This window comes from Centruroides sculpturatus, unplaced genomic scaffold (assembly GCF_000671375.1).
Source record: "Centruroides sculpturatus isolate CEXI.00-Female unplaced genomic scaffold, Cexi_2.0 scaffold292, whole genome shotgun sequence".
Lineage (NCBI taxonomy): Eukaryota > Metazoa > Arthropoda > Arachnida > Scorpiones > Buthidae > Centruroides > Centruroides sculpturatus.
The window spans coordinates 331,960-346,810 of record NW_019384986.1 but is presented as its reverse complement, the minus strand read 5'-3'; the positions used below and the strand labels follow the sequence as shown (position 1 = coordinate 346,810).

The following is a 14,851-nucleotide window of genomic DNA, read 5'->3' as shown; positions in this document are numbered from 1 at the left end:
ACTAATTATATTTATCATATAATTTAATTTTGTATTAATTGGCAGTCTTTTTTTAGTATTTCAGATTAGAGAATGGCAATGGAAATGATGAAATTGATGTGAGTGAAGAAATAGGCCTTGTCAAGCATGGTTAGCATCATTATTACGAGTAAATATAGAAAATTCTGTAATTAATGTAGTTTCAAATGAAGAACTCTATCAAGAGATTTCAAATCCTACATTTTATAAGTAAATATTTTTGCACACGAAATTTTAAAAATTGAACAAAAATAAGAATGTTTCAACAAATTATTTTTTGGTTAAATTTTGAAACTGACTTTTACTACAATATAATACAAATACATTACAATTTACATTTGAAAACAATTACAATAAAAATTAATACTCATAAAATAATTGATGTAAATAAAAACTACAAATAAAAATCAACTTAAAGCAAATATTGGTACAATCAAACAGAAGTACATGCTCAAAGATTTTCCTGAAATCAGCTAGTTAAAATCAGAAATAATTAGATAAATGTACTATTTACATATATTTTTATATTATTTTACAGTTTATTATAACTATATAATTTTGATTTTGAAAAAACTTAAGAATAATTTTATAACTTTTTTGTTTGAAACAAAAAAAATTAATATATATTTATATGAATTTTTAATGTCTTTTTTCTTTTACTTGGCAATATAAATTAAGGTATGCTGAATACGTATTCTAAAATACTATTACTGTAATTAAATAAACTCTGATTTTATTTATTATTATAGCAACTTATTAATTCATTAATTTTAGCAGTTTCAAATATTAATAATTAATAAAGTATGTCTTTAATTTTTATTTTAATTACACATCTATATATATATTTTTTTATATGAACAATCTTCTTGCTTGAAATTCATTTTCTCTCAAGAATTTATTTTTTTTTTTTACAAAAGTTGCTTTTATTAAAATTATATTCAAAATTAATGTTTATTTCTGATTTGAGTATCTATAAATTGTAATAACTTTCCTTAAAGTAAAAAAAAAATATATATATATATTTTGCAGTATTTAATAATTTAATAATTTGCAAACTGCAAATTATTATAATTGATTTCGCTTAAATAAATAAGTTAAACTTTAATAATTAATTAAAATAAATTGTAAAAGATCAGAAAATTGATAGAGAGAAAGAGACTTCATTAACTTTCATTAGGATTAATTAATTATAAATGGAAGACATATTAGAAATTAATATATATTTAAATTAATGTGTATAAAGAAATTTGTAAATAAAAATTTGTATGACAATAAAAATGTTAATTCATTTATATTATATTTTAAAATATTTTATTTACATTAAATCATTTCTAAATAATGAGTTATAATTTTTGAAATAAAAAAACAAAAATAAATAATCTATTGCAAAATCTTATAAATTTATAAATATAAAATAAAAGAAAAACACCAATTTTTTATGACTAAATACATATTTTACCATACATATTACTATATAATAACTATTATAAATATATTATTACATATGTATAATAATTTAATGTAAGAAACAATAATAGAAATACCATATTTTATGACATAAAAGACAAAACTTTTGTCCAGAAAAAAGGCTAAAAACCTATATCTTATAAGTGAAGTTGTGATCTCCCATAGGTTAATGAATTCCCCAAATGGTCTTCAGTAACTTCTACCTAGCCCGACTCTCGAATAAAAAGTTATTGTTTAATTAAGTACATTATTATTTTTGTTATTAATTATTGATATAACCGAGCAACTTTTGCTTGTATTTATGTTGAATATTTTAATGGTAAATTTAATTGTGAATATCTTCTTTTTAAATTGTTTTTTTCGTTAAATATGACTTAAATAAAAGTGTGTATTCTAATTTTACTTTAACTATAATACAGTAAAAAAATTTTGGGTCTGAGCACTAAAGGGACAGTATGGCTTAAATACAATACTTTTTTTCTAAATATTCTGAAATGGAGGCACATCTTATGTGCTATAAAATACAGTATGCTTTACAGTTTATATTTTTGCAGTTATAAAATTGTGGCATTTATTAAGATATATTTCTTGATAAATTTTTTGTTTTCTTATATTTAAAAATTATTACATTTTTTTTCAGTTACTTAAGATATGGAAGTTTTCCTGTGATCAATCCAGATAATTCAACTTTCCCTGATAAATTTGTTTTGAATCAGTTGTTTCAATATTCTGTGACTATGGAAACTAATAAGATTTCCACTTTCCTTAATATTTCAACACCTTGGCCTGGAGATTGGTTTGCAGCAGCTTTTATTAATGACAGCTCTCAGCAAATAAAACAAAAGGTTATCTTTTTTTATACATAATAATTATATATTGTGGATAATTTATTTTATAAATAATTATATATATCCAATATAAAATGGCGTTTACATGTGCATACATGCACATCCACATATACCACTCATGTACACACACACACTATATATATATATATATATAATATACATTTGTAATTTTATTGGAGATAATATCTTAATACCATTATTTATCACTAAATGATATTTATTTAGTCATTCAATAGCAAACTGAATTCTGATTTATCATTAATGATACATCAAATTCAGTTTGCTATTGATTGACTAAATAGTTTATTAATGATTAAATAATTTAGATTAATATTAACAATGAATAATGACACACCTATCTACAATGCCAAATTATTCTAGTCATAACAAAACTTATAATCAATAGTAACTTGATATAATCTGGTTAATAATAAGATAATGTTTGATATAATTTTCATTTTTGTAAATTTAATTATGTATATTTCATCTATAAAATCTGTATTGTTTAATTTGAAAATTGTAATATGTTAGTATATCATTAAATTTTGTAATTCTTATTATAATTGAATTAATTTTAATAAATTAATTTCACAACACAACTTATTTTTATAGTAATTAGACATCGATTTATTATTAAATAAGTGCTGAAAATTTCTAAACTTTAATTAGGAAAGTTTCGAATACACAATAATTCAAATATTTGTCCAAATCAATTAAGTTAGGACAGATGGATGAATTATCATATATTAGAAACTTAAATATTTTTTATGAATTTTTAGCATTTGTTATATACAGTAAACTTTGATATATATTCAGCCTGTAACATTATTCAATGGCAATTTTTTTCTAATTTTATATTTCATTTCAATATATTTTTTCTCTGTAATAGTTTGTGTTATATGTAATAAAAATAATCTTTGATTATTTTGATTACTTATGACACAAATGAGACTGAGGAATTTAACAATCAGAGATTTTATAATCTTTAATAATTTCTTTAGCATTTTTTGATTAACTTTGTTTATGTAATATTGATTTTTGCTTGATAAAGATTTTAAAAATTAATTTTATTCCCTATAAGTATGTTTACAAAAATTGTCAATTTCAAAAGCATTCGCCAGAAATAAATGTATTTGTAATTTGAGTTGATAAACTTTAATTATAGAAATTATACATTTTTACAACAATTTACTGTAATTTTAATTTTATCTCAATTTTAATTACAATATTTTTAACATTAATTTTGTTCTTTATCATAGGGACTTTATAGGCCTTGTCAAGCATGGTTAGCATCATTATTACGAGTAAATATAGAAAATTCTGTAATTAATGTAGTTTCAAATGAAGAACTCTATCAAGAGATTTCAAATCCTACATTTTATAAGTAAATATTTTTGCTGTATTATATTTCTAATTACAGATTTTTGTTTTTCAAAAATAACATATTTCAAAAGTAAATTATAAATTGAAAACTTTAAATTTATTGTTATTTTATGTTAACAATAAATTAATTTATTTTTTAGATTTTATGCTGGGTTTAATACTTGGTCTACTAGTATTGTTATAAAAGATTGTAGTTCCAGTTTAGACAACTGTCCAGTGATGCTCTTAGCACGTCCATTTGCACTTCCTTCAGTGGAAAATACAACACTGAATAGTTTTTCTGTGAATTGTAGTACAGTAAAACTATGTAGTGCCAATATTATACCTGCTGAAGAAAATTTTAATTATATATTAGTACATCCATTGTTTAATGAAACTGTTAATTTTACCCTAGAAGTAGCATTAACAGGTAAGATGAATCTTTACTTATGATTGATAAGATATTATTAGTTGATAAAATATATAAATTGTAGAAAAATGTTTTAAAGAATACTTCAAATGTTTTAAATGATTAAACATACATATATCTATTATTTGTTCAGCTTCTAAAATTTATATATATTTAAAATAAAAATCACTAATAAATTAATTTTTAAGACTAAAGCAGAAATATACTACATATTATAACCAATAAGCTATTTTATGCTGTTTTTTAAGTAATTACATCATTTTAAAATTATACTATTTTCTGTGCCAAATAACATTCCAAAAAATAAAATTTGTTATTGATGTTTTTCCTGTATGTTTTGGCATTTATCCAGGGTCACTGTTCAAAATAATTTTTGATATTAAATGATTCAAAAAATGAAAAACCTAACATGAATTAAAGAAAATTTATAGACAAATTATTGATTTTAATAATGAAAAATAAAATAAAAAGTATTAATAAAACTGAGACTGTGTCTTCCTTTATTAGTTTTTTTCTTCACTACTAGGTGCATAAATAGACACTAGGCATATTACATCATCTTTATTAATCTTCCTTAGGCCAATATGTAATGCTGATGGATGAGGGGCCAAGCCCAAAATGCGTATCGGCCTAAAGAAGATTAATAAAGATGATGTAATATGCCTAGTGTCTATTTATGTACTTAGTAGTGAAGAAAAAAACAAATAAAGGAAGACACGATCTTGGAAATACATAACTATAACCAAATAGTATTAATAAAAGTTTTTGTATTTATTTTATTTGCAAATAAAAATCTTAAATGATAATTCATAAAATACTTGTAGAGAGAAGTTATAATTGTGTGTAAATAACAGCTTGTTGATGTAATCAATTAACAATAAAAGCTATTAGACAATCTAAAAGTTTCCTTTGTTTGTCTAACAATGTTATATTGCTATAATACTCTATCATAAAGTTTTATTTATTTGACTCTGTCCATTTAACCTTACCTTCTGCAGGGAATTCAATATTTGTAACATTGTATCATCAAAGCTGTATATTTATAAAAATAAACATTTTCTACAATATTATAATTGTAAAATAAATAAAAGACAATATATTTAATATATAATTGATTTGATGATTAAGTATTCTAATTTTTTATTTTATAATTGGAAAAAATATTTCTTATTATATCAATAAAAGTTGAAATTATAAAAGTTTTTATGATATAGTTGTAAATCAGTAAAGTGATATAAGCATTAACAATTTATATAATTGATGGATTTCTCTTAAAGTAGCAGAGTAAATATACTACTTCCTTGTATAAATGTACTGCTGTACTCTTTCTTCAATTGGAGTTTCATGTAGTATTTTTTCCTGACTACTATTTGTTTTCTCTGTAAGTTCAAGTCAGGTGTAGCTGCAATTGATAAAGTATTCTGAGCAATCATTTTTTACAATAGTATTTTTTTAGTCACGGATAAGATTTTTATGTAAGAAAAAAAAAAAACCTCTTTTTACTGAACTTATCAATTAGATTTGTTTTAAAAAATTATGAAACACAAAATTAGAATAAATTAGAAATTAAAAGTAATGTCAAAATATACATCCATGCTTTGTTAATTACGTATCAAAATTTTATTCAAGATGATGCAAAAAAAATTGATAAATCTATTATTTATTAAAATATACAGTATAAAATCATTCATACTATGATTTAATTATTAAATAGTTAATAATTAAAAGTATTTAAATCATTTCTCACTCAAATTCCACTCAATTATTAGAATTTAGATAGATAGATGAAATGATTTAGTCATTATTTTCTGTAACTGTCTTCATTTATATTCATACTTATTTTTAATAATAAAATGTTTTGTTTATTTTATGGACAGGGAGATCGTGTATGATTACAGAAGAATTATAATTTTGAAAACTATCTTGATAAAGTTCTAAAATTTCTGACAAATTTGTTAAAAATTCAGTCAGAGATTAAGCAAATTAAATAACAAAATTCAAAAGAAAAATTGAAAAATTTGTATATTTATTTATAAAATGCATGAAGAACTGGCAATAAAAAACAAAAATCTCAAGCTTATCATATGAAATCTGATATGGTAATCTTTAGATATTTGTTTTTTATTACTATTTCTTCATACATAATATATGCATAATGTGATAAAATATTTAGTTTGATCTATTCTTTTGATATTCTAGTTCCATTTGTTTCACATTTGTGTATATATCCAGACATAAAATATGCACATTCACCTATACCTACATATACACCTATATACATTATATATATAAGTTGTTTTCTGTCTTAAGTAGGTAACAAATTAATGAGTAAATTCTTGCATTTATTGATTGATTTTTTTATACATTTATAATTCATGTTTGTTTTCTTTTATCAAGAATAACTGGATATACAAAGAATCTGTAGTTTTAATGTAATATTCTTCTATAAATAAGCTAATAAGCTATTTTTTTTAACTATTAATTCAAGAGAGATTTATTTAAATGATTTAATTCAATTTAGTTCATAAAATATTAAATTACAGTACAGCACTGAAGAATAAAAATACTTTTATTTTAATCTGAATATATCTTCTGAAACTCAAGCTAAAGTTTGAAAATGCTTAGGTTAATATACATCTTTTAGTTTTTTGGTAATTTTTTATACGTTAATAGTTAATTGAAAAGCAATTCCTATAGTAATTAAAAAGTATATAGCAAATTTCATTATTTATTTTAATTTTAATAATAAATTATCATTTGATGATAGCATTTTTTTAAAAATAAGATTAATTCTTTCATTAAAACATTTGATTAATTAATTTAGATAGTATAGATAAAATTAAAAGAACAAAAAAGAAAAAACTTTAGAATTTCAACAGAAATTTAATTAAATGAATACTTTCAGCTTTTTTTAAAGCCATTTTATAAAGTAAAAAATGCTCATTTTACTTAAGTATTTGTTAAAATTCAAAAGGTCCTTTTTAATATTTTCTACTCCAGTTAGAATTTTGTTATATAAAATAAAATTATTCAAAAATGTAATTTCAAAATTTAACTTTTTCAAATATGAATATTCCATCAGGAATTTAAAAACTAATTAAAAATAATAACACTAATGTTTTTGGGTTAAATAATTGATTTAAAAATTTAAAATTTAAAAAGACTTTGTATTGCTTTGTTTTTGATTAAATACAGTTATAGATGTAAAAAACAATGGTTATTTATTGTTTTTTAACCTTAAAATTTTAATACTTTTTTACAGTTTTTAAAAAGATAAACTGCACCATTGATATATTTAATTACATATTTTAATTATACAAGATAAATAATGATATTTGGAAATTATGTACTTTAGGATACTAACATTCTTGTTATCAATATACAAGACAATCAAGAACTAGAAGGCAGTTAACTTTAAAGACTCTGATTCCCTCTTATAGAACTTTTGATCTATATCATCATTTTAATATTTACACCTTACTCTTATTAAAAGATATAATTTTACATTTTATTACAATTTTAAATTATTACAGTAATTTTACATTTTTACCAATGACTGCAGGAGTGTAGATATGTAGTCAGGAAGTGTTTCATTTTTGAATTTGGTTGAAGTTCAGTTTCGTAATTTTTATTCTAATTTTACATTCATTTTAACTTACTTGAGGATGTTCATTTTAAATCGATAAAAATATATTAATAAATCTTGTTGTAATATTAAATTGTTATTGGTGTTTGAGTGAGGTTTTTTTTAATTAAAAATAGCCAGTTTTTGGAGTGGAGACTGTTATGAATGATTTTATTTAAAAACTAGCTATACCCGTCCACGCGTTGCTGTGGCTCAAAATGCATCTATTATAAATATATAACACATTTAGATGTTTAGAAATTCCCTCCCGCACGGAGTGGGAGGGAATTTCAAAAAATCTTTTTATAGTGTACATTCTCTTGACATACTCTATTAAAACGCCATCAAAAATGCAAAAAACCACATCTAAAATAGTATAATAGAAGCCGAGTTCTTCACAGTAAGCCTTAATTTTGTCCCTCTCCCCTGCAGGTGGGGAATTTCGATATCTATATAATATACAAGTTTGGACACATGCACTGTGTATCTCGCCGACCACACAACTGTATCTTGCCAACCACACAATTGCGCCGTGCAGTTACCTATCTCGTATGCGTACGCATCTTGCCCCTTTCCACCCGCTGACATCAAAAATATAATGCTTACCTAGATGATATCTTTTAATTTATATGAATGTTTAACAGAATAATATACAGCCTATGTCCACCCTGAAGGTCCATTCTAAATATTGGTGAAAGAATTTTTGAAATTGGATGAGTAGTTTCAGAGATTAGCCCTACATCCAAACTTACAAACTTTAACCTCTTTATAATATTAGTATAGATTTTCATAAAGTTAATAAAAATTAATAGAAAAAATAATAAGCAATTATTTTTATGAGTAACAATCCTTTGCCAAATTTTTAAACAATTCTTTGCAAAATCCTAGAATTTTACAGAATTAGTATAAAAATTGTGAAAGAATCTAGTGTAGAGAGATTGATCCATTAAATCTTGAAATATATTAAATGATGTATTATTGAATTAAAAAGAAACTTTAAATATAATAAAATTTAATTAATTTTTATAAATTAAGATATAGTTTTTAGTTTAAAAATTATTAGAATGTTAAATTTCACAACAATTATTTAAATTTTTTATTTAAAATAGAATTTCTTTTAAAAACTGAGCTGCTGCTGCCTTTCTTAAAAAAATCAATTTATCTTAAATAGTTGAATTATTGTTTTCAGAACCAATTGTAAGATATTTTGAATTTTATAAGCTGTGTACTGAAGAACCTGAAAGACCTTGAAGAGTAAATAATTAAATTGATCAAATGATAAGGTCAGATAAACTATCAGGCTAGAACTTGGATAATTCAGGTTTGGTAGATGTCTATATATATCAGTTGAATTCACTTCTTCAAGAAAGGCCATAGTGACTCAAATTTTAAATGGAAGTGGAGTCAGAGAATATGTCTAATATAATATTTTTTTCTTAAAAATAAAATATACTGTAAACTAAAATTAATCAAAAATATTTTTTTCCTAGCCTGTGAATCAAGATTATTAAAAGAAATAAGTGATGTAGCTTCAGAACTAGCACCAACAACAGAATTACCAGAAGAAAATAAAACTATTTTTTCATCTTTTAATCATTCTAACATACTTTATGAGCAGCATTATTTTTTCTATGAACATAACAAAGCTCAAGAATTTTTATTGTCATGCTGGCCTCAAGTGACCTTAACAAGAGAAACAGAGCCAAATCATTTCAGTTTTCAATATGTAGTTTTATATAATGACAATTTAGCATATTTTATGAATGTCTCAACATTCATTCCAACATTTACAAAATTTCCAATTGAAACTGTGATTGATATTGGAGGCACCTTGGCTATAGAAATAATTCTTCCTTCAATGAATGTATGTATAATTATATATTATTCTATTTTTTGTTCCTCTTATATGTTTATTTAATATCAGCATAAATAAATTTAATTTATTATTTTTATTTTATTTTCAGCAGAATATGACAACTAATATGACTATAGAAATATGCATACAATTTGGTATTAGACCAATATTTAATGAAAATGGAAGCTGTCTTTCTGCCATGTCTTTACAAGTTAATACTAGCTCACGGGATAATCGGATTGCAACCATGTTAATACCATTCCCTGAAATCGGTACTTGGTATATTAGTCTTTTACCTCGTTGTTATGTTCAAGATGATGATTTTAACAGGTATAATCAGTTATTTTATTTCATTATTAAAAATAAAATTATATACATTAATATATACATTATTAGATATAATAGATTTGAATCTATCTGTAATATTTTAATACCAGTGTGAGGGGCTAGCCGGGGATACAGAGTAGTTAAGACTCTTGTACCACTTATTCGGCAGCTCTCCATTTGAATAGCCCTCAGGTTGTCTAAAAGAATGGTTTTTCTATCAAAGAAATTGAGTGCGGAGGGACTAACAGTTTGAAGTAAAACAAAAGTGGAATTAGATGATCGCATAATCACCTTTTTCTTTATCAGGATTCCCGACACCAGTTAATCAGTTTTCTTACACGTGAATTAACACACGTTATCACTAACTTGGGAGTATGAAAAATGCAAGTAACCTGAATAAGTATAAGTGTGAATATCTAACATTAACCAAGCCATATTTATAAAATAAACTAAAACATTTAATGAATCAAAATATTAAAAGTATACAAAGGAATGGATACAAATCGTACTTAAACCTAAATTTAAATAACTAACTTAAACCTAATCTTATATTAAACTTGATGTGTGAGAGAGAGTTCACATCGATCTAACCGTTTTCATATTACCTTCTCAGTTCTTTGAATATTTCAATGTATGGGAATCCTCTTTAATTATGGATATTCTTCTTCTTATATTTTCTATGACACTTTCCCTTAAAGATAACTTTTCTTATGACGATCTTGTCGTATAACTGACTCTATACTTCGTATGGAGGATTCTGTAATATGACTTTCAATTAACAAACTCGTATGACGGACTTTCTATATCATATGGAGAACACTTTGAATGGCAGACTCCCTTCGTATGATGGTCTCCTCGAATGGCTGGAAAATGTCTCTTTTATATTGGCCTTTTCTGACGGCCAAGTAGCATGTGCAAAGGCTGCATTTTTGACTCATCTCATGAATCGGCCGTAGGAAAGGAAATCAACTTTCTTTCTAAAATCGAAAGTTTCTTTTGACATCCATTTTTGTAAACTTTGTTGAAGTTTAAGATATTATTTTCTATTAATTTATAAATCTTTTTCTCTCCTTGTTTTTGCCCAAAAATGACTTTCTTCCAATTTCTAGATTCTCACACCAGTATATATTATTTTATGGTGGTACCATGATTTAAGTAGAGTAATCGACATATGTGTTAGGTTATGACAAAGTACGATTTACAAATAATGCAACTGTAAGAGTATCAAACATCCCAAAGCTTGATGTAAAACCAAACGATCATCTTAAATAATTGGGCTATAATTTGCTATTTTAATTATTATTAATAAGGATGCACCGATTAATCGGTAAGTAATCGGTAATCAGCCGTATCGGCCACTTCGCCAATTAATCGGTATTGGCCATTTCCCTGATTAATCGAGTTTCGATAATCTGCCAATTTTACATTTTGGTATTTTTGTTAGAATGTTACGTACAATGCTAGTAATAAAAACTAATAAATTTCTGTTATATATTTATTATTTATTACATGACAATCTGAATATTAAAAAAATTTTACTAATCAAATTATTCCTTTCATCAATACATATTATAAGTATAACATAACGTATAATATAAAGTTTAAACTTTACATAAGAAAAAGTATTGAATAGGTTAAGAAGAAAAATTAAATTTTTATTTGTTTCATAAGTTTAAAGTTTAAATACAAAACAAATATAAAACAAATAAAAATTTAATATTTAAACTGTAAAACCCTTAAATTACAATTTAAGGGTTTTACAGTTTGTTTTTACAATGCAAAAACATGAGAATTTCATCATTTTCAGGGCATAACCTATTTTTTGCCGGCTCATAAATGTTACCTTCAGTGCTGAAAATTTTTTCACTTTCAATGGAAGATGCTGAGGCACTTAAATATTTCATAGCTATTTTGCTCAAATTAGGGATAAATGTAAATATGTTTCTAATTCTTGATCGAAACGTTTGTTCGTCTCTTTCGTTTTTTTTTTCTTTCTTTTTAAAAACATGCTATTCTTCATTCTTTCGTTTACCAGAAGCTAATTCATCAAATAAATCAGAAAAACTTAGAAATTCACTTCCATCTTGATCACCTCCAGAAGTAGAAGCTTCAGAATTTAATTCTTATTGAGATTTCCTTTACCATATCCTCTTTTTGAAATTTCATTTTGAATCTAATAAAAATGACAAGCATAAAGACTTGTTTTCTATATATGCTGAAAATCTGTTTTTTTATTGGATTTTCTAGTTCTTCTGTTGTGGTATTAACGCCAGTAAAGGAACTACTGATCTTTGCTTTTGATAAGAATAATTTCAGAGTCTCTATTGTGGGAATTATTGAAGATGAAGTGGCTTCTCGTTTGCTGGCTTTCCACAGTAATTTCTTTGAATGGTTTTACAAGTAGAACAATTTTTTCAACGAGAGACCACTGATATTGGCTCAATGTAGGAATTTTATTATCTATAGCATATGTGACAAGGGCTTTTTGCTGTTCCAACATGTAGTATGTAGAATTCCAGTGAGTAGGAACATCTTGAATTAATTTGTGTTTATGCAAACCTAACTTTTCTTGCAAATTTTCCAATTTGATTACATCAGAATGATTAAAATGTGTGACAATATTTCTATTAACTGTGATTATAGTTTTCACATCTTGTTCAGAAAATATGCATTCGTTTAGTGTCAGCTGCAGCATATGTATAAAGTATGATAATGCTTCTAAGTTGCAATTCCTAATTCCAGCTACCAGATTTGCTGCAGAAGCTCTTAGTACTAAGAATATCTTATCTCTTGTCAACTTATACTGTTCAAGAACAATTTTTAACTGTTTGCTGATTCGTGTAGCTGTGTGGGAACATTCAAAGGAAACAATTTGCAAAACAGCTCTTTCCTGCTGAAAATCATCCTTCAACCAGTGAGCTTTTACACTTAAAAAAGGAGAATTGTTTGTAGTTGCTGTCCAAATACAGTATCAGCAGTTAAAGAAATATATTTTGTTTATGTTAAACACAGAAACACTTCAGCTTTTTAAACAATGTCGAAGTTTCCATGCGTCAACAATTAAGTGTTGAGATTTATTTTAGAAACAAAGGAAGAGATTGTTGATTTTGCGAGGATATTTGATCGTCTCTTGTTTACCTGACCCGAGAGAGATGGAAATACCAGGTGGAGAAAATGGGTTTTTTCCACATTATAATTAACTGTATAATTAACTCCAGGATCTCACATTATTAATGCAATAAATTATTAACACTAATTGGCCGATTAATCAGTATCAGCCGATAATGCATGTCCGATTACTCAGTAATTGGTAATCGGCCATTTTGCTTATCGGTGCATCCTTAATTATTAATAAATTTTTTAAATATAATTATTAATTTAGATAAGAGATGGTGCCTACTGTCTACCTCTGGTAGCAAATTACTTAGTATTATTCATTAAAATAGCAGATTATAGCCCAATTATTTAAGGCAATCGTTTGGTTATGTATCTATAAATAATGCAACAATATGTATAATGGATACAGTAGGTAGTGCAATGATATGAGAATTCCCTATATGTATAACAAATACAAAAGATAGTTTGGTGACATGACAGTTCTTTCACTTTATAGACTAACTTAAAAGTAACAGAAGTTAGAATATTAAAGAAAGAAAATAAGAGATAGTCCAAACATAAAATAAAAAGTTCAGTGAACTGTCAAGTGACAAAGCATTACTGTGTGGTTGTCATTACATCTTGTGACTTGTAGCTTCATCCTTTGTTATTTGATGACACTTCACAAATTTTCAGTCTAACTAGCCTTGGTATATTTGTAGACATAACTTACATTGACAATCTCAGTCAATTTTACATCTTTACACAAAATCTTCTTAAATAGAAATATATTATGTTCCTTGTTACTAAAAACTGTTTTCACAATGTTATCCACTGGTTCTCACTTATTTCTAGAGGTCAAACTTATGGAAAAAATTGTTTCTTTCTAGCTCCTTTACTTTTATACCATTTGGCTCTCTAACAGTCAAATGTGAAGTGCATGGTTTTTGTGGATGCATTCCCCTCCCACTTTCTTTGCTCTTAAGACTTCATCTCAAGCCAAGTTTGAGGAGCACAAAAAAGGGAGGGAAAAAGGAATCATGGATAGCATAAAGGGAAAAAAACTAAACTAATTAATTGTGGTAACTATAGGCACATACAACATATATACTACAATATTATAAACAATTGTAATTATTATTTATTCCAGAATACTAAATTTAATATTCAGAAAGACTAATAATTCAATATATGAAATATCTCAATGTTTAAAATTCATTAGACATTAATATGAAAGTATGTGCAGTATTTTTATTGTATTTACAGTAGTGAATGCACTGCTTAGTACATTAAAATTTTAAATGCTAATCTTCAACAATATTTTTTTAGTACAGTGGTACCTCAGGATACAAACGCCCTAGCATATGAAATTTTCAGGATACAACATGAAATTCGAACATATTTTTGCTCCACAATATGAACAAAAACTCACCATATGACGTTACATTAGTTCACAGCACCATTTTTTATTTACTTCTGTTCATTGGTCTCAGTCCGCGCGTTTGCTTCATCGTGGAAGGATCTTGCTCGATAAAGGAAATCTTGAAGTATTATCAGAAAGTGACTGATTTTATTGAAAAGAAACATCCCGAAAAGGTTCACACTGGCTGTATTGCTGCTCGGAGTAACGACATTTGCCTAAGTCATTTTAGAAACATCTTAAAAAGTAGGCAAAGCCAAACCTCTTTGGATAGATATTTTACCAAGCGACCTCTATCCAGTGAAAGTGCTGGTGGTAGTGAAGGAAAGAAAGCAGAAAGCATTGAATAAAAATTTAAAAAAAAAATATATAAATATATATATAAAACAACATTAATTTTTTT

The 14,851-nt window shown here is 25.1% G+C and overlaps 1 protein-coding gene across 4 annotated transcripts in view; it reads left to right on the top strand.

The window, feature by feature from the left end:
• The first annotated feature begins 208 nt into the window (after positions 1 to 208).
• LOC111632905 (transmembrane protein 8B-like) overlaps positions 209 to 14,851 on the top strand; it is a 39,457-nt gene continuing 24,814 nt past the window's right edge. For 2 of the 4 annotated variants that reach the window (XM_023377433.1, XM_023377431.1), the window contains exons 1-5: positions 2,125 to 2,330; positions 3,593 to 3,717; positions 3,857 to 4,125; positions 9,241 to 9,614; positions 9,715 to 9,935. In XM_023377433.1, the coding sequence (XP_023233201.1) occupies positions 2,223 to 2,330; positions 3,593 to 3,717; positions 3,857 to 4,125; positions 9,241 to 9,614; positions 9,715 to 9,935 (1,097 nt within the window). In that variant the 5' untranslated portion in view covers positions 2,125 to 2,222. Of the gene's footprint in view, positions 229 to 2,124; positions 2,331 to 3,592; positions 3,718 to 3,856; positions 4,126 to 9,240; positions 9,615 to 9,714; positions 9,936 to 14,851 lie in introns of those variants that run through there. The other 2 variants (XM_023377432.1, XM_023377434.1) reach the window with 2 other exon arrangements.